At 30.1% G+C, this 20,865-nt stretch overlaps 2 protein-coding genes across 2 annotated transcripts; one reads left to right on the forward strand and one right to left on the reverse strand.

Moving 5' to 3' along the window:
• Positions 1–2,642: 2,642 nt before the first annotated feature.
• Positions 2,643–4,559, reverse strand: LOC112740704 (isoflavone-7-O-methyltransferase 6-like). The gene is made up of 2 exons (XM_025789300.3): positions 3,666–4,559; positions 2,643–2,942 (listed from the first exon to the last, which is right to left on the reverse strand). The coding sequence occupies exons 1-2, from the start codon at positions 4,473–4,475 to the stop codon at positions 2,643–2,645; spliced, it is 1,110 nt and encodes a 369-aa protein (XP_025645085.2). The 5' UTR covers positions 4,476–4,559.
• A 13,337-nt stretch (positions 4,560–17,896) lies between these two features.
• Positions 17,897–20,570, forward strand: LOC112740705 (isoflavone 7-O-methyltransferase-like). The gene is made up of 3 exons (XM_025789301.2): positions 17,897–18,210; positions 18,827–19,348; positions 20,041–20,570. The coding sequence occupies exons 1-3, from the start codon at positions 17,953–17,955 to the stop codon at positions 20,338–20,340; spliced, it is 1,080 nt and encodes a 359-aa protein (XP_025645086.1). The 5' UTR covers positions 17,897–17,952; the 3' UTR covers positions 20,341–20,570.
• The last annotated feature ends 295 nt before the right edge of the window (positions 20,571–20,865 follow it).

Consider the following 20,865-nt stretch of genomic DNA (forward strand, 5'->3'; position numbering starts at 1 on the left):
AGTTTACAAAACTTTAGTTTTGGGCCAAACTTCGACGGGCTATAACTTGACTTCCGGAATCCCAAATTGATTTTAACTTGTTTTAAATAAAAATTGGATCTGTGAAGTTTATGCCGTTCGAAGAACGGAAGAAAAACAATTTAAAATGATTGAGTTATGCCCGTTGGAAGTTTTGGTGTAAAATTTGTGAATTCTGCAGCTGAACACTCCATGGTATGCAGCTTTCTGGTTGATCCTTCTTTTTTGAAGAACGTACGTCCACGCGTACGCGTGGCCCACGCGTACGCGTGGCATGGAATTTTGGTGATGCGTACGCGACTGGTGCCATGCGCACGCGTAAGGGGTTAGCAAGCATGTCCATACGTACGCGTGACCCACGCGCACGTGTGACATGAAGTTTTCACTTTTCACCCATGCGTACACATGACAAAGGGACGCGCGCACGAGCTACAGTTTCACACTCCCTCGCGCACGCGTGGCCCCCTGTTCCAACAAACATGATTTTTGAGTTTTAAAACCCTATTTCAAACTTCTAAACCTCTATTTTCATTCCTTTAGTCATAAATGGTAGTATTACACCTGATAATCAGATAAAGTTAGAAAATGGGGATAACTTGGAGGTGAAGTAAAGCTGAAAAATGATAAATTGATTATAAAATGTTACGGATGATCATGTATGGTACTTGGTTTGATAATCAAATGAATGATCATGTATAATACTTGGCTTGAATGATTAAATGATCTGAGATACGAGATTCCCGGGATAAAGTACCGTGGCTTGCCACCACGTGTACCAGGTTAAAAACTCGATACTCTGTTGACCCTACGACGTAAGGGTGACCGGACACTTATAAATTCCCGGGAATGTTAACCCCCATTGAGCAATACTGATTATTTAAGAAAAAGCTATGCATAGACTCTTGAGGATGCACGTCGAGGGACAGTCTAAGATTTTCGGACTTGTCAGGTTGGCTGGATAACCGACAGATGAGCCTCATCATCCGTAGGACAGGCATGCATCATATGCATACTACTTGAATTACTTGTTTGTGCATTAACTGGGTGTGCCTGAGTGTACTTGCCATGCTAAATGTATATTTGTTACCTGCAGTATTTGTAACCTTCTTGTGCTTGCCTTTATCTATTTATTTGTCTGTGAAATGCTGACGGAGATGGAGGTATGGAGGAACAGCAGTATGAGACTTAGATTTAAGGTTAAGTTAGGCTTAGATACTCTTAGAAAACTACCTTTTATGGCTTCTGTTTAATACTTTAAGCTCTATAATCTGAGTGTCGGCGTTCTAGGATTGACTCTGGCATTCCCAGGACCTTATATATTATGTGTGTGACACCTTTACCATACTGAGAACCTCCAGTTCTCATTCCATACTATGTTGTTGTTTTACAGATGCAGGTCGAGAGGCATTTCATTAGGCGTCTAGACACCTGAAGCGAAGTGGTTATTGGGTTATGTTGTTGTACAGTGATGTATATATATGTACTTAGCTTTCTCTCCGCATAACTTATTCTTTTTAATCCTCTTAGTGGTTTATGGAGAGACAGAATTTTGTTTATGTACATTTGGGTTTTGGATATATATAAATATTCGACCAGTCTTGACTTCGCGGCCTGAGTTAGGAGCTTGTTATTTTGTATCTTTGGCACTCTATTCCTACTTTTATAATCGTATGTTTGATGGTTATAGCTTTCTTAGCACGCAAGTTAACTCGTTTCTTGGGCGTTGTGCTTTTACTTCGCGGTTTTTATTTTCTCTATTCTTCAAGGCTCCTAATATATTATAATCTTTCTGCTATTACATGTACACATTTTATTTTAGAGGTCGTAATACAACACCACCTCTATTTTACTACTTAAGCGTAAAGGTCAGTGTGGTAGGGTGTTACAAGTTTCATTAGGGGTAAGGGAAAAATTGTGATTTAATTGGGGTTAGGGTTTGTGTATAAAATTAAGATTTTGGCTTTAATTATAGTAAAGTAATTTTAATAAAATTTGGGGCATGGAGTATAAATTTTGAAATATAATTAAATCGCTAAAATTATTTTAAAATATTGTTTGTTGTATCAAAATACTAATTTGATTCCTAATCAAATACTCTAATTGAAAATATAAGATAATATAATTAATTTTCGTTATTTCTAAAACTTAAAGTATTAAATTATAAAAATATAAAGTATTTAAATTAAATCATATATAAAATTCTTAACTACTACTAACTTTATAATTTAAATATGGAGAATAACTCAATAATTATAAAATTAGATAGAGTGCTAATTTAAATAACCAAATCTCATTATTTTTGAATTTCTAAAATTTTAAATTGTAAATAGAAAAATAATCCATAATTATAGAGTTTGAATAAAAATCCTTAATTTATTTCAAATTCAATTAATCAAAACTGCTTTTAATTATTTTTAATAAAATAATTTTTAAAATTAAAACTGTAAATAAATATATGATTTGAGATTAGTTTAAAATTGGACTTTTTAAAAATCTTGAGTCTTATATTTTTTACTTTTTTTTTGTTACCAAACATTTTCAGTATATTATTTATCTACTTAGCATTTTTTGTTTTGTGACACTTATTAATGATCATCTCAACGTTAATTATTCTTAAGGATAAACTAAGGATAAACCTCAATAAGAGAATACATTCCGGTTAAAGGAAATATTTTATAATCTTGAAAGCCTGCTTCCAAAAAAAGCCTCTTGAACTCCTCTTCACTTCTCTCCTTTCCATTCAAAGTTGTCATGGCAATATCCATTCTGAGCTTCATTTGAGTAAGTCCAAATTCATCTTGTTTTTCATTTATCACAAGATCTATGACAATTGCTTTTCCTCCTTTAGTATTATTTGAAATTGCATCTTTGCATTTCTTCAATATCTTTACACAATGTTCATCATCCCAATCGTGTAGAATCCACTAAATAAAAAACAAAACAAAAAGGTTAGGAATTGTATCATACCATTTTCTTCACCTTTAATTTTAATGTCTCTTGCCCATAAATAATTCTACCAACAAATAATATAAATCCTAAATTCTTCCTCTTTAATATTAGCCAATTTTTTTTAATTTTAAATTATAAAATTTAAATTTTAAATTTTAAATTCTAAATCCTAAATAATTCAAAAAATGAAAATAAAAAAATATGACAAAAAATTAATTAATATTAATTAATTAAAAATTAATTTTATATAGTATTCTATTTAAAAACAAATAAGTACTACTTTAAAAAAACGAATATATATGAACAATTTGTCAACAACAATTTTCGTATGTAAGTAAAATCGATCCACCAACGATCGTTAATATAAAAGTTTTTCCTTTACTTTTGAAGCGTTGATGATTGATTGTTATGATTTTGAGTTTTACACCAAAAGAAAATTGAGGAGAAGAAGTATTACAAAATAATTTTACTTATATTTTTCTAACACATGAAAAAATATATTATTTAACAAGCTAGTAATGTTATTAATATCTACGTCATTCATTCGGTTAGTTATTAGTGTCAAATTTAACGATAGGACAACATTAAATCTGTTTAAAACTTTTTGAGACAAAAATAGAATGTTTAAAATTAGAAACTAAATTAGAATTTAGTTGGAACAAAAATAATATTTTAAGCTATAATTTACTTATACATACCTTAAGTAGAACAGCATCAGCCTCAGGTATAAAATTGAACATGTCTCCACCAATAAAGCTTAAATTGTTGCTGCTGGTTCCTGAAAAATTCTCCACAACATGTGGAAGGTCAAACACTATGCACTTCAATTTGGGAAACATGTCACTAATAATCTTAGATATGGTTCCATTTCCACCACCAACATCTACAATAGATTCCAACCCTTCAAAAACAGCACTATGATCTTTCAATGCCAACTTCACCATTTGAGAGTCACTAGCCATTGACTCATTAAAGGAAGTCAAAATTGAAGGGTTTTTGCTAAGAAAGTCCCAAAGATTTGTTCCAAGGGAAATTTCAGATAAACTAAGATTTTCTTCTAAAGTCCATTTTCCTAATAAGTTAAAAGAACTTGACATAAGTGGATTAAGACCACACTTAGCCATTGGAGTTAAACAATATTCAGTGCCTTTAACAAGAAGCTCAGAAGCAATAGTGAGAGCATATGCTTCTTTTTCTTCTTTGTTTTCATCGTCATCATCATGGATTGTTACAATATCAAAGAATCCATTGTGACTTAGGTGGCGCATAAGACGTTCCACACCACTAATTTTGGATGGTGGAACTTGTAAAATTGATATCAATTCATGAAGGGTGATGGGTTTTTCATGGTTGTAGATTATGGTTGGTATTTCTAACTCAATGCACCATTTAAGGCACATAGAATCTAAGTGAGCAAATATATGTTTGTACACATGAACTTGCCCTTCAAAAATCTCATTTGCTTTGCGACCACTTAGTAAATCCATTTTTTCTACCATGTTTTTCATGTAGGTGTTTGCATTGAAACAATAGTTTCACGCATTATATATGCACATTAGGGGAAACTATAAGGTTGAATCACATTCAATTATTGTTGACCATCAATAATCATTCCTTGACCAATATCATATTCAATGATTCTTGACCAATAATCCAAGTTAAGTAATGTAAAAGTATAGGTTTTTTTTTTTTTAATTTATCTAACCAATTAATATTATTGACCAATAATAATAATTTTTTTTTCTTGGTCATGGGTAAAAAGGGATATACATTCAATAATACCTTTTTTGTGTTACCTTATTTATATCATCAGCAATAATGTTTCTATTTTTATGTTTATTTTTTTCAAATTATGAAATTTTACTTTATATTGAATCATGCACTTATGACAATCTCATTATATAAGTTATGTTTGCATATATATAATTTAGTTTGTTATGTTATTTAGTTGTTTTATTTGATTGGAAGTTCTTTAAATTAATCAATAACTAATAAATTAAAGTTGAATAAACATACTATTTTAAAAGAGGAAAAATAATAATAAAAAAAGTTATAATTTTAATGGAAATCTTGAATTTGGCGGCGGTTTATAACCACCACAAAATAGGCATATTGTTCGTTTTCCAGCATTTAGCGGCAGTTCATTGTTTTCAATTTCCTATCACTGAGCGGCGATTTGTATCCGCTGCAAAATCATTTTATTACGCGACGGTTATTTCAACGGTTAGCTAAAACCGCCGCTAACCGTTTACCCGTGGCCTATTTTCCAGCGAGTATTTCACCGCCGCAATATGGCCCTAGAACCGCCACAAAATGTCGATTGTGTTGTAGTGCCACTTAACCAAATCCCCCCCCCCCAAAACTATAAGATAGGTTAAAATTGAATACAAAAAAATTACTCTTTTTTTATCCAATTTATTGATATAACAAAAAAAAATTTACTAAATCTAATTTATCCATATCATAGTTTAAAAATTGAATTAAATAAAATTACTCAATATTCTATCCAATTTGCTGATAGTTTTATCACCATGGTTTTAGCATAAAAAAAATTATATATATAATCACCATGGTTTTAAAAGATTTTAGCATAACATTAATAAAAAAATTATATATAATTTACTATTCATTCTTAAACACTTTTTATTAAGTAAGGAGTGTTATATTTCTTATTAATTAAACAAATTTTATCTCTTTATTTATTATATTTAGATTTAAAGTTTAGAATTTAAAATTTAGAGTTTAGAGTTTAGGGTTTAGAATTTTAAGTTAAGAATTCTAAAATTTATGATTTATGGTTTAGGATTTTAAATTTAAGGTTCAAAATTTAAGTTTTACAATATATAATTTAGACTTTATTAAAATTCAAGGAGCGCTACAATTTTTGTTTTTTTGGGAGCACATTAACATTCGTTATAATTTACATATACTCTAAAAATAATTTTGTGTGAGGGAGACATGTTAATTATATAATTATTTATGTATTTATATTTTTTAACTTAAAATTTTTATTAGATAAATGATTTTGTAAGTTGATCCTTAAATTTTTAGAATAAATAATTTTATCACACTCTCGTTCCTTTGGTGCAAATATTTTCGTCCTACTTGAACGTTTTCCCTCATTCTCATTTAATAAAATACCTCATATTTTTTTAGGGAAAAAAAACGACATAATTGTAGAGCTAATGTGAAGAATTGGCTTATTATGGACATTATTGTGAAAATTAGTAAAGCTAATTTTAGAAAATATATAAATAAATAATAACTAAATAAAATGAGAGGTAATAAACAATCTTAGTTTATAACCTTAAAATTTTAGTGGTTGAAAAAGAGAAGAATTATATACCTCTAATTGACGGATGGTTCATATTGAAGAGACTCACCTATAAATTGGGTTTTTCTTTAATTCATTTCAATCAAGTCATCCAGATAGAATAACATAATATTTCTTTGAGTAGTTTTCTCCTATAGATAGAGAGAGAAGTGTGTTCTCCTTTTGTCAAGAGAGAGTGTTATTGTAATCTCCTTGTGATAGAGAGAAGTTGTAATTCTCAAAGAAAGTTATTCAATTGTTTCTATATTTTATACAAATTTCTAATTTTTCATCTCTATATTTTGCTGTGTCATTTGTCTGGTACCTAACAGTGGTATCAAAGCCAAAGGTTGCTGATTAATATATTTTTTTCTGCTGCGAGTTACCGTTTAAAAAAAAATGGCAGCAAAGTATGAAATTCCGAAATTCAGTGGGAGTAATTTTTCCATATGGAAATTGAAGATAAAAGCCATTATGAGAAAAGACAATTGCGTGACAACAATTGAAGATAGACCCACTGGAATTACAGATGAAAAATGGAAGGAGATGGACAACAATGCTGTTGCAAACTTACACTTGGCACTAGCTGATTCAGTTTTATCAAGTGTAGCAGAGAAAAAGACAGCAAAGGAAATTTGGGATGCTCTCACCAAATTATATGAAGTCAAGTCACTTCACAACAAGATATTCTTGAAGAGAAGACTTTATACTCTTCGAATGAGTGAATCTACATCGGCAACGGATCACATTAACAATCTAAATACGCTATTTTTTCAACTCTCATCGTTGGAATATACCATAGCAGAAAACGAACGTGCAGAGCTCTTACTTCAAAGTCTACCAGATTCATATGATCAGCTTATCATTAACTTAACTAATAATATTTTGACTGATTATCTTTCTTTTGATGACATGGCTGCTGCGGTTCTTGAAGAAGAATCTAGGCGCAAGAATAAGGAAGATAGATTAGAAAGCTCAAAACAAGCAGAGGCTTTGTTGATGACAAGAGGAAATCAATGGAGCGTGGTTTCAGTGGTAGTCAAAGTAGACCAAAGTCACAAAGTAAGAAGCAGGTCAAATGCTACAATTGTGGTAAGAGAGGCACTTCAAGAAAGATTGTTGGAATAAGAAGATTATAGAGAAGGTTCCAGAAGGATCAAGTTCTCAAGGATGTGTTGCAAGTACCTCTGATGATGGAGAAATCTTGTATGGCGAAGCAACAATTGGTTCTAAAGGCAGTAAACAACTCACTGATGTTTGGATTGTTGATTCAGGAGCAACATGGCACATGACTCCTCATCGTGATTGGTTTTGTACATATGAACCTGTCTTGGAAGGATCTGTGTTTATGGAAAACGATCATGCCTTAGAAATTATTGGAATGGGTACTGTCAAGATAAAAATGTTTGATGGTTCTATTCGTTCACTTCAAGGGGTAAGACACGTGAAAGGCTTGAAGAAGAATTTGTTGTCGATTGGGCAATTGGATGAACTTGGATGCAAGACCCATATTGAAGGTGGGATCTTGAAAGTTGTTAAAGGAGCTTTTGTGGTAATAAAAGCAGAAAAGATTGCAGCAAATCTATACATGCTTGTGGGAGATACTTTGCAAGAGGCAGAGGCATCAGTTGCTTCATCAAGCCAAGAAGAAATGACGATGATATGGCATTGCAAACTGGGCCACATGTCAGAACGAGGCTTGAAGATTCTTGTAGATCGTAATCTCATTCCCGGGCTCAAATCGGTAAACTTACCGTTTTGTAAGCACTGCGTTACAAGCAAACAACATAGATTGACGTTTGGTAGATCAACTGCTCGGAGCAAGCACATATTGGAGTTGATTCATTCTGATGTGTGGGAATCGCCGGAGATGTCCCTAGGAGGAGTAAAATATCTTGTATCATTTATTGATGATTACTCTAGGAGGCTATGGGTGTACCCGATCAAGAAGAAGTCAGACGTGTTTGCAATGTTCAAAGAGTTCAGAGCAAAGTTAGAACTTGAATCTGGAAAGAAGATCAAGTGTTTAAGGACAGATAATGGAGGAGAATATGTCGATGGTGATTTCCTAACATTTTGCAAGCAAGCAGGTATTCAACGGTAATTCACAGTTGCATATACGCCTCAGCAAAATGGTGTAGCAGAGCGAATGAATAGGACTCTCCTAGAAAGAGCACGAGCTATGTTGTAAACTGCAGGTTTAGCCAAGTCTTTTTGGGCAGAAGCTGTTAAAACCGCCTGTTATGTGATAAATCGGTCACCATCAACTGCAATTGGGTTAAAGACACCAATGGAGATGTGGCAAGGTAAGCCACCTAATTATTCTTCTTTACATATATTTGGTTGTCCTGTGTACGTGATGTACAATTCCCAGGAAAGAACAAAGCTAGATCCAAAGTCTAGAAAATGTATATTCTTGGGTTATACTGACGGAGTTAAGGGGTATCGCCTGTGGGATCCCACTGCCCGCAAGGTAGTTGTCAGTAGAGATGTAATATTTGCAGAAGATGAATTGCAAAAGGAACAAGAAAATGACAGCACTGTTAAAGAGATAACCACTGTTCAAATAGATGAAAAATGCAGAGAAGATGATCTTTCTGAAGTAGAACCATAGCACGAAAAACAAGAAGAAGAGGCCAATGACATAGAAGTTCGTCGATCCACTCGACAAAGAAGAATCCCATCATGGCACTCAAATTATGTTTTAACAAACCATGATGCATATTGTCTTTTGATAGAAGATGGAGAGCCAACAACTTTTATGGAGGCTATGCGCATTCCAGACGCTTCTATGTGGATGACAGCAATGCAAGAAGAAATTGAGGCATTACATAGAAACCATACCTGGAAACTTGTTGAACTTCCAGCAGGTCGGAAAGCCATTGGTAACAAATGGGTTTACAAGATCAAACGAGATAGTAATGATCAGGTGGAACGATATCGTGCAAGATTGGTTGTCAAGGGATATGCTCAGAAAGAAGGTATTGACTTCAATGAAATATTTTCTCCAGTGGTGAGACTAACTACTATTAGAGTAGTTTTGGCTATGTGTGCTGCATTTGATTTACATCTAGAGCAATTAGATGTAAAGACTGCTTTTCTTCATGGAGAACTTGAAGAAGAGATATATATGCTCCAACCAGAAGGTTTTGAAGAACAAGGAAAAGAAAACTTGGTTTGCAGGTTAACTAAATCTCTGTACGGTCTAAAGCAGGCGCCAAGGTGTTGGTACAAGAGATTTGATTCTTTCATTATTATCCTTGGATAGATACAACAGACTTAGTTCATATCATTGTACTTATTACAAGAGGTCTGGTGATAATGATTTCATCATTCTACTATTGTATGTGGATGACATGTTGGTGGTAGGTCTCAACAAAGATCAAATCCAAGAATTGAAGGCACAGTTGGCTAGGGAGTTTGATATGAAAGACTTGGGACCAGCAAACAAGATTTTATGGATGCAAATTCACCGAGACAAAAAAAGATAGGAAGATTTGGCTATCGCAAAAGAATTATTTGAAGAAAATCTTGCAACGCTTCAATATGCAAGAATGTAAGCCAATTTCAACCCCACTTCCTATGAATTTCAAATTATCCTCAAGTATGTGCCCTAGTAGTGAAGCAGAGAGGATGGAAATGTCTCGAGTACCGTATGCATCAGCGGTGGGAAGCCTTATGTATGCCATGATTTGTACAAGGCCAGATATTGCTCAAGCAGTTGCGGTGGTAAGTCGATTTATGGCAGATCCGGGTAAAGAGCATTGGAATGTTGTTAAGAGGATCTTGAGATACATCAAAGGAACCTCAAATGTTGCATTATGTTTTGGAGGATCAGAATTCATTGTCAATGGATATGTCGACTCAGACTTTGCAGGTGATCTTGATAAACGAAAATCTACTACAGGCTATGTGTTTACACTTGCAGGAGGAGCTGTGAGCTGGCTATCTAAATTACAGACTGTTGTAGCTTTATCTACTACAGAAGCTGAATATATGGCAGCTACACAAGCATGCAAGGAAGCTATTTGGATCCAAAGGTTGATAGAAGAACTCGGACACAAACAACAGAAGATTTCTGTGTATTGTGATAGTCAGAGTGCCTTGCACATTGCAAGGAATCCTGCCTTTCATTCAAGAACAAAACAAATTGGAGTACAATATCACTTTGTTCGGGAAGTAGTAGAAGAAGGAAGTGTTGATATGCAGAAGATTCACACTAAAGATAACCTAGCAGATGCCATGACAAAACCAATCAACACAGAAAAGTTTGAATGGTGTAGATCCTCATACGGCCTATGGAACATGAATTTTGAAAATTTATCAAAATTAGTTTTAAGTGGGAGATTGTGAAAATTAGTAAAGCTAATTTTAGAAAATATATAAATAAATAATAACTAAATAAAATGAGAGGTAATAAACAATCTTAGTTTATAACCTTAGAATTTTAGTGGTTGAAAAAGAGAAGAATTATATACCTCTAATTGACGGATGGTTCATATTGAAGAGACTCACCTATAAATTGAGTTTTTCTTTAATTCATTTCAATCAAGTCATCCAGATAGAATAACATAATATTTCTTTGAGTAGTTTTCTCCTATAGATAGAGAGAGAAGTGTATTCTCCTTTTGTCAAGAGAGAGTGTTATTGTAATCTCCTTGTGATAGAGAGAAGTTGTAATTCTCAAAGAAAGTTATTCAATTGTTTCCATATTTTATACAAATTTCTAATTTTTCATCTCTATATTTTGCTGTGTCATTTGTCTGGTACCTAATAATTATTAACTGATTTACATTGATAGTTCGACTTTGATCATCATAGAAATTCCGGAACAAATATAATATTATTAATGAATAGTTATTAGTAAATTATTGTGTTGAAAAGGGACCAACAGAAATTCCTACGAACCAACCACCAGATACTAATTGTTTTTTCTTCTTTTTTTTTTTCAAATACATAGTATAGACTATATAGAGGGTACTTCAAATGTAATTATTTTGCACAACATACACCAACCAGGGAGTGGATTCTCTCCAATGAAAAAAAACTGGATAGTATCCAGTGTTCAATCTAATCATTTATTGCTCTTTTTCTCTTATTTATTTTTGGCCTCACTCATAGAATCAAATGTGAGAGATTACACTGTATTCTATCAAGTGTTAAAAAAACTGGAGAAGATCCATTTTCCCAACCCAAAAGAATTTTCTTGAATTCAGAAAAAATGTATGGTTAATTGGTTATTATATATCACACCTAACCAACATACTAATATTCTAATCAAGGTGATATGTTTTTTTTTCAGAGGTTTTGAATTTGTTGCTAAAAAAAGTTTATTTCTTTCCAGATACATCTATCATATTAGATCAAATTATAATTAACATTTCTATATAATTATATATAATTTTTATTTTCATAAATTTATTTTACTTTACATTGAAATCAATGTTTCAATTATTACTACAAAATAAATCTATAAAGATAAAACTAATTATCTAGCTACAGTTTAATAAATAATTGACAACTCAAAAAAAAAAGCATTCACTTTTTTTATTTATTGTAAATACTATTTATTGTGAGTTTGTGACTGATATGTATATGTGAGCTATCAGACAGACAAAGAACTCTTGCACCTATATGGATCCATTAAAGTCACAAACTAGTGGTGTGTACGTATATAAAGGTTTCCAACCGTAAATATATTATATATGTAATCTTTAAAAGTAAATTTTTATTTATATTTAAAAAAATCAAAATAATGTGAATTTTTATTTTTATTTTAATTTTTTATGGATATAAATAAAAAATTTTCAAAAACGTTTGTCTAAAAGTTTGAAAAAAAAAATAAAAAATTCAACATTTTCATAAGTTATATATAACTGTTTCGAGAGTTACCTGAAACTGGATTGTATTTGGGACTGAACGTGAGGTCTAGACTCCTAATGAGGTAGCGTCCGACTTAGCCTGTGTCAAGTAGGCACCGTCCGAGTTGTTCGCGAAGAGAAGGGAGGTGGTACCTGCAAGACATTCCGATGCCTAAGTCAGCAAGGATACAATCAGGTTTATAGTATATTAGGTGCATGTTTGGGCGCCATTATTTTGTTAAAAAAATATCTTTTTTCATTGAAAAAAATATCTTTTTTTATTTTTTAACGTGTTTGGTAAATTTCTAGTAGTAAAAGTAAAAGCACTAGTAAAATAAAAAAAAAAAGATCTTTTTTGAGAAGATGTAATTTACATCTATTTTTAGAAGATCTTTTTTCCTTTAAAAAAAAAGATATTTTTCATGTAATAAATAAACAAAAAAGTATTTTTATATTGTTATACCCAAACATAATTGATAGATAAAAAGACCTTTTTACATGAGATATCCAAACATAAAATTACTTTTACTTCTCTATAAGATCTTTTAAAAAAAAGATAACTCAAAAAAAGATCTTTTCTTAAAAGCTCACCCAAACAAGCCCTAGATCTTAAGTATACTTGAGAGATATCAGTGTATTTATAGGTGATGAGCCAATAACTACCGTTGGAGTAGTGTCACAATTATTGGCGGATAGCAGTTCTTCCATGCAGGGGTCTGTTGAGATCTGTCTTCTAGAAATAAGTAAGAGATAATAGGGATAAGTTATAATATGGACAATTTACCCAAATAAATAAATTGAGTGAATCCTTTACCTAAATACACAAAATGAAAACTTGTTACGCGCATGTGCATTTTTACTATTATGTAAACCGTGGTAGCCAACCACGGTTTCTAATTTCTACGTAAACCGTTGCTACCAGGGACGGATTATGGTTGGAACACATTAGGCATAAACCGTGGTAGCCTCCCACGGTTTATGAAGAGAATTCGTTGAACATAAACCCTCATAGCTTCCCACGGTTTATGAAGAGAATGGCTTCAACGTAAACCCCCTAGGTTCCCAAAGTTTACATGTTAGGTAGTATAAATACATAAACAAACATATAAAAGTGATTCAATTAAACATATAAAATAAATGGACTTACTCAGATGAATTTAGTATACTAAACAAACATATTAAATTTTATAGTATACTAAACAAACACATTTTCATGTCATATACTCTTTCTCATACCAATTTTCAACAACACCATTCCCAATCAACCATCATTACACATAATCAATATCATACTCATCATCAACATGGTTTCACCCACAATTCAACCTCAATCAATCATCAAGCATATATCAAACGTGCATATCTCTCATACATCATACCAACTAAAACATCAATATTCATAATCATATATATGACCACACAATATATTTCAACCATTCAACAACCTCAACAATTTAATCCCTATCTTAGGGCCTCTAGACCAAGTATTTTCCACCACATTACATTTTAGATACAGGAAACCGAGATCATACCTTAACCGATTTTCCCGCTCAACCCGGAGCACTTCCAAACCACTTTTTCACAATCCCTCAAGACTTCAACACCTCCAAGAACAGATTTTAGCACACAAAGCACTCTTCCAAACTTTCCAAAATCACCAATCAAGCTCCAATATACATATATAAAGTGCCTAAGCCACAATATCACACCAAGACACAAAAGCTCAATACCCAAAACAACAAATTCAACATTCTCACTAAGGTTTGATATATCTTACCTTACCCAAGGACCAAGGGAGCTAGAGCAAGCCTTCCCCTCAAGCTAATTTGATCCTATAACACAAAGGAGCTCAAAACCTCAACATTTTTGCCCATGAAACTCGAAAATAAGGGCTGGAATTCGAAGAAAAAAACGTGGCTTACCTCAAGATTGATAGTATGGGTTTTGTAGAGCTCTTCGCGGTGAACGCGTGGCCGCAAACGGTGCGGCAATCGGAGCTCTAGATCAAAAGTTACGGTGGTTTGCAAACAAGGGTTAGAACCTGAGAGAGTGTTCTTCTCACATTTCCTTGAAATTTCAGCGTGTATGAGTGTGTTGTGAGGAGAAAGAGTGCTGAAAATTAGGATTTTGGTTTAGTTAGGTTGGGCCAAGGGCTCAATATGGGTCCGGTTGGTATCGAAATTCTCGTCTCAATCTCCTCTATCATATTAAGCCATAAAAATCACATTTTTAGCTTTATAGAATAAATTCTCATTTATGAGTTAATTAGCCATTAATTAACCGGATTTTACAATATTAATGTCTCTCACCATTTTATAAAAGATATGAGCCTATAAAAAACATATTGTAATTTTATGAAGTTTAAAAATTTTTACTACGTAATGAGTATATTAATTATAAATTTTTATAGTATTCATAATATCTTGTAACAAATTTTTAAATGTTATAAAAGTACTTATAAAAAATACTTATAATAAAAATTAATATTTTTTTTTTACCAAAGATAGGAAATTCGAACCCGCAACCTCTTAAATGAGTATGGGGAGATTATGCCATTTGAGCTATAACTCATTGGCATAGACTCCTCATACTCAATTAAGAGGTCGCGGGTTCGAGTCACATATCTTTCCAAATTTTAGCCAATGAGTTATAGCTCAAATGGCATAGTCTCCCCATACTCAATAAGAGATTGCGGGTTCGAGTCTCCTAACTTTAGCAAAAAAAAAATAAAAATTAATATTTTAAAACTTTATAAAAATATTTAATTAATTAAATTTTTTTATAAATTTTAAATATAATTTTAAATTTTATTTGTATATGTATCTATATATACACACAATAATATCTATCCTTTTTCTTTAATTTTTTCCAGATATAATTATTAATTTTTTAGAAGCAATTTACATGTTCAAAAAGGGCTGCGCATTATTGTGCTCCTTCTTTTCTTTCATTAGTAAAAAAAATTAAATCATTGAAGATTTCTCCATAAGATTATAACACTTTTACACTTCATACATATATGACTTCGATGTTGACTAAATCTTAGTATTAATACGACTTTTTATAAGAAAACTTTAATTACTTTAGAGTTTAAACTAAAGTCAGTCATCATAGTAGGAAGCAGCCTTTGTCCTATATGCCATACCTAAATAATTATGGGAAAATATAAGTGTTAATTTGAGACTTTTTTTTTTCTAAGAAAAAACTTTCTTTTTCTAGTCTTTCTTCTCTCTTTACTGTTTTTTTTTTTTTTATTTGTTTCCCCTCGTTTTTTAATAAAGATAGATAAAATCTAATTTAGTTTTACGAATCCAATTAGTTATTAATTAATAACAATTAACCACCACATAATAATAGTTCTCAATTTCTTTTTGACAGTCCAATTTTAAAAGTGTTTCCTCCAAATTATAAAATGTATTCTCAATTTCTTTTCATCAGTCTTATTAATCAGGACACATTAATAAATTCAATAAAAAATCATATATTATATAATTCACATTCATATATAGAATTGCCCACCAAATAAATAAAATAAATAAATAATACAAATAAATAAAAAGATGAAAGAGTCGTTCTAGTAGCCTCCAACAACCTTGGCTGGGTAGGTTTCAAAATTAATAAAAAGAGTGATGTATTGTCTGGAGAATTTCTAAGTCCTTTAAATAAGAATTTTTTGTTCTATTCAATTCACCAATATGGGTTATTTTTATTAATTAAAATTAAACTTTAAAAAGATTTACGTTCTTTAAACTAACTAATTAATGTATCATAATGTGAATGAAAAAAACAAAAATTCTCATATACTTTTGAAGGAGTTTAGAAATTCTCATTCATGTATCGTTGGTGTAGGTTTAGACTTGAGTAATGTTAAAGAGTTAATTTTTTTTTCAGCTGATATTAATATTTGTTTAAAATTAATTTGTTTATCTTAAAATTACAGATTTCAAATTTTAAATTTTTTATTTTTTTATCTTAAAATTAATTTGTTTATCTTAAATCTTTTAAGAAATTGTCACCAAAAAAAAAATCTTTTAAGAAATGAATATTTTTAAAATTAAAAATTAATTAATATTAACTAGTTAAAAATTAATTTTTTATATTTTATTATAAAATATACATTAAAAATAAATTAAATATTATATATATTTATACACAAATATATAATAACTAATTTGACAATCAATTTTTCTTTGTTTACATAGCATTATTCTAAAAGTAAGATATATTGGTAGAATATTAATTGTCGTGTTACACCATTTACTACCTATAAGAACATCTCTAATGCTAATTCCAAGTTCATTTTATTTTAAGTCTTACAAAAATATTTGTAGGATTATATGTCATAAATAATAATTTAAAACTGAAAGTTAAATTTGTTTCTTCAATGTTTAGTATTAATTCAATTAGAATTTTATATTATTTTAAATTATTTTATCAATATAATTATACAAGTGATAAAATTTTATTAGTTTTTTATTAAGGTAATATTGTATTTCTAAGATGATACAAACTTTATTTTATAAATTAATTTCAATACAAATTTCAATTCTAAATCAATTCACTTCTTAAACATATCAAATTAAAAATAATAATACTCTAAAAACACTTCATTAAAGATATTCTAAAGTACTAAATCAAACTGAATATAATAACTAATAAGCTAACTAGCTAAGTGTCCCTACAAAAGTCAAAGTAAAATTCTAAAATACAGATCATCATATATGGAGAATTTTCCCACTAATAAATAAGTGTCCCTATAAAATTCTTAGCGTTATTCTATAGTATAGTTGGATTATTAGTGGGAGTTCTTGACAAATGAATTTGGTTTCATTAGTGTACTATAGGTAATTCACTCTCAAAAGAAGAACTATATATATATATATCATGTTCTAGAACTTTTAATATATATATATATATATATACTTCGGGAGAGACTTAAATTTGAAATTTCTGAAAAAAGAGAACAAATTGTCGTATGATCTACAGTTCATCGGCAGAACTTTTAATATTAAACTTTACGAAATTTCACTCAACAATTAATAATGAACATTTAAAAACAAAAAAAATGCTTAAGATTGAATCACCCTAACTAGACCATTCTTTTGCACAAGGAAGGAACGTTGAACCTTCTCACTGATTGACATCATATTGAAAGAAATTGGGGATTTATTTTTTCGTATCTTATTTGTGCTTTCCAATTAAGGTAATAATCATTTTCAGGAGTAAATAAAGAATAAATTAACCATTTTCAATAATGATAATTGTTATCTTTTTCTTCCCCTACTTTTACAAGTCATTCATCTAATAGAAAATTTGCCACTAATAATACTTTATAAGTTATAATCTATAGAAGACACATTTAATTTTAATGAAAATCAACAACTATATGGCTTTGTCAATTTCAAAATGAATACCACTTTATTTCATGTAAAATAATAATAAAAAAATTTAGAGATATAATTATTCTTTCTATCAACTTAAATTTTTAGAATAAATAATTTTATAACATAGAATGAGAATTTCTATAACCTAAAAATCTAAAGTTTGATTCTTAGTAACTTAAAAAAAATTCAGTATAAAACAAATAAAAAAATCTTACACAAAAATTTTACATAAACCAAAAAAAAAAAAAGAGTATATACTCTTATAATTAGTCATACATATATGTACTTATTGAATAGTACTAGGGCTCCATCATCTTCTAGAAGGTGCTGAAACTCTATATATATAGAAAGCAAAGCAAATGTTGTTGCACATCTAAAACAATAACTCCTTGTTGCAAATCAAATACACTAATTATACCAAAAAAATATGGGTTCATCAATCCTTGGCCCCAAAGAAATTGAGATGTTTGAAGGGCAAGCTTTATTGTATAGACAGTGTTGTGCCTACATAGATTCCATGTGTATTAAGTGGTGTGTTGAGCTCAACATAGCAGACATAATTCACAACCATGGTCAACCCATTACCCTTCATCACTTGGTCTCAACATTGCAAGTTCCATCTTCCAGGGTTGCCGCTGTTCGACGCTTCATGCGTTACCTCGCACATAATGGATTATTTCACATAGTAAGTATTATTATTATTATTATTATTATTATTATTATTATTATTATTATTATTATTATTATGTAACAATACCAGAAATATGTGTTACATTGATTTTTTTTATATATTTCTTAATAATAACTTAGATAAATTTTTATTTAAAATTAAAATATTAACTTTTTATTGTGTATATTTTATAAGAGGAATGAATTACTTTAGCGTCAGTTAAAACAGTGGCTAAAATTCGCAAAAACTATTACTACAACATCTTTGCCTTGAATAAGGAACTCTGGTTAGGAGGCAGTTATTTTTTTATTTAGTCGCGATTTTTTGTTTATTAGTCACGGTTTTGAGAACTGTAACAACTTTTAATTTGTGAATTGTGATAGTCAATATTTTTTAAGTCTTGATTATAACTGTGACAAAGTGAAATATTCTATTCCAAAAGAAATAGTTACTATTTCAACCGTGGCTAATGACATTATTTTTTTTTTTAATTGCGATTAAAAATTAGTGGCAAAGGCCATTTCTGTAATTAATAGTGATACTGTCGTATTAATTTGTATCTTAATTTCTTTCATAAAATTATGGTATATCAAATATATGTAACCCTAATTAAAGATACGGTCCAACGTAGGTAAGAATCCATGACGAAAACAAACAAGAGAAGGAAGCATATGGTCTCACCATTGCATCAAAGCTCCTTGTTAGTAGCAATGATTATTGTTTATCTCCAATGGTTAAGTATGCTACTGATCCAGTTACAATGGGTCCACTCAATCAATTGAAGGCATGGATTTATGGGGAAGATAATCTCTCACTATTTGGCATGGCCAAAGGAATGGAATTTTGGGAGTTTCTCAACATAAACCCTAAATATCTGAAGTCCTTCAATGAGGCAATGGCTTGTGACTCTAAAATGATTAACTTGGCATTAAGAAGTTGTGGTTTGGTCTTTGATGGGCTTGAATCCATTGTGGATGTTGGTGGTGGAATTGGAACAACTGCTAAGATTATTAGTGAGGCATTTCCTAAGTTGAAATGCATAGTATTTGATCTTCCCCAGGTTGTGGAAAATTTGTTAGGAACCAATAATTTGAGCTTTGTTGGTGGTGACATGTTCAAATCTATTCCTAAAGCACATGCAGTTCTACTCAAGGTATATGTATATATTTAAATTAAGGTGAAAACTCACGTGTATTTGATTTCATGTGAAGTTGAGAACTGTTAGATAATAGTTTAGTCAAACATATTAAATTATCTAACAATTTTTAATTAGTAACTTCACATGAAGACAATTGCACATGAGACTTTACATGTATCAATCTCAATAAGTGTAATTTTTATTTTTTTTTGTTATATATTGAGAAGCTATTTAAAAAAATTTATTGCAAAAAAATAAAAATGTTATTTATTTTAGAATAATATTTTAAATTAGTTTTCAAAAGAAATAATGTTTATTAGATATTTTAGTCTTGAATGAATTTAAATTACTAGATTGGTCTTTAAAATTTTATTTTGTAAACAAATCAGTCTACACATTATTTACAAGAAAAAACTAATATGAGAATTTCAAATATTTTAAAGACTTTTATATCTTGATTTAAAAAACATCTGATAAAAAAATTATCTATCTAAATTTTTAATATATTTTTATCATATCATATTTTACCAAATATATTAAGGATTAATAAAGTATTCGATTAAATTAATTTTTTTAAAATAATTTAGATATTTCTCTTTATTTTAAATGGTCAGACTAGTTAATATCTATTTAACTTGTTTAGCTACTATAAATAATTAATGAATGTTCAATATAAAAATAATTATATATAATTATTTTGTTTTCAGAATATTATACATGATTGGGATGAGGAAAATTGTGTGAAGATAATGAGAAATTGTAAAGATGCTATTTCCAGCAATGGGAAAAGAGGAAAAGTGATTATTATAGAGTCTGTGATCAATGAAAAGCAGGACAAGCATGAAATCACTGAAATGAAGCTCAAATATGATATATACATGACATGTAACAATGGAGCACAGAAAACTGAAGAAGAATTGAAGAAAATCTTTATAGAAGCAGGCTTTCAAGGGTACAAACTGTTCCCTATAGCTGGAATTGTGTCACTTGTTGAGGTCTATCCTTAAATAATTAAATAGAATTTTATAGTGAATGTTATTATATAAGCTAATTAAATAATTTTGTATCGTTATCATGGTCATGAAATAGAAGTTATATGTACTAATGAATAAGATGAACGCTAAGCCAGGGTAGCTAGGGGTCTTATTTTGTCCTTTAATTTGTGATAAGACAATATATGATCCAATAATGTATTATTGACGAAAATTAATGCTACACACCAAAATCAATTTTTAAATTTAGTTATTATATATTTATGTATAAATATACATATAATTTAATTTATTTTTAATAAATATTTTATATATGTATACTTTATTTTAATAATTAATTTTATTATACACCTAACATGCATAATTAATTATTAATATATTTTATTAGGCCCATATTTGTCTTTGACATGATATATTTCGTCAAAAATAACTCTTACCATTCAGTGTATATGATGATGTTATTTATCAAATTCAAATTCAAATTCGTGACAGATATAAAAAACTAACTGCTTGAATAATAAGATTTAATTAAATAAAAAT

The sequence above is a fragment of the Arachis hypogaea genome, chromosome 14 (genome assembly GCF_003086295.3).
Source record: "Arachis hypogaea cultivar Tifrunner chromosome 14, arahy.Tifrunner.gnm2.J5K5, whole genome shotgun sequence".
In the NCBI taxonomy this organism is placed as follows: domain Eukaryota; kingdom Viridiplantae; phylum Streptophyta; class Magnoliopsida; order Fabales; family Fabaceae; genus Arachis; species Arachis hypogaea.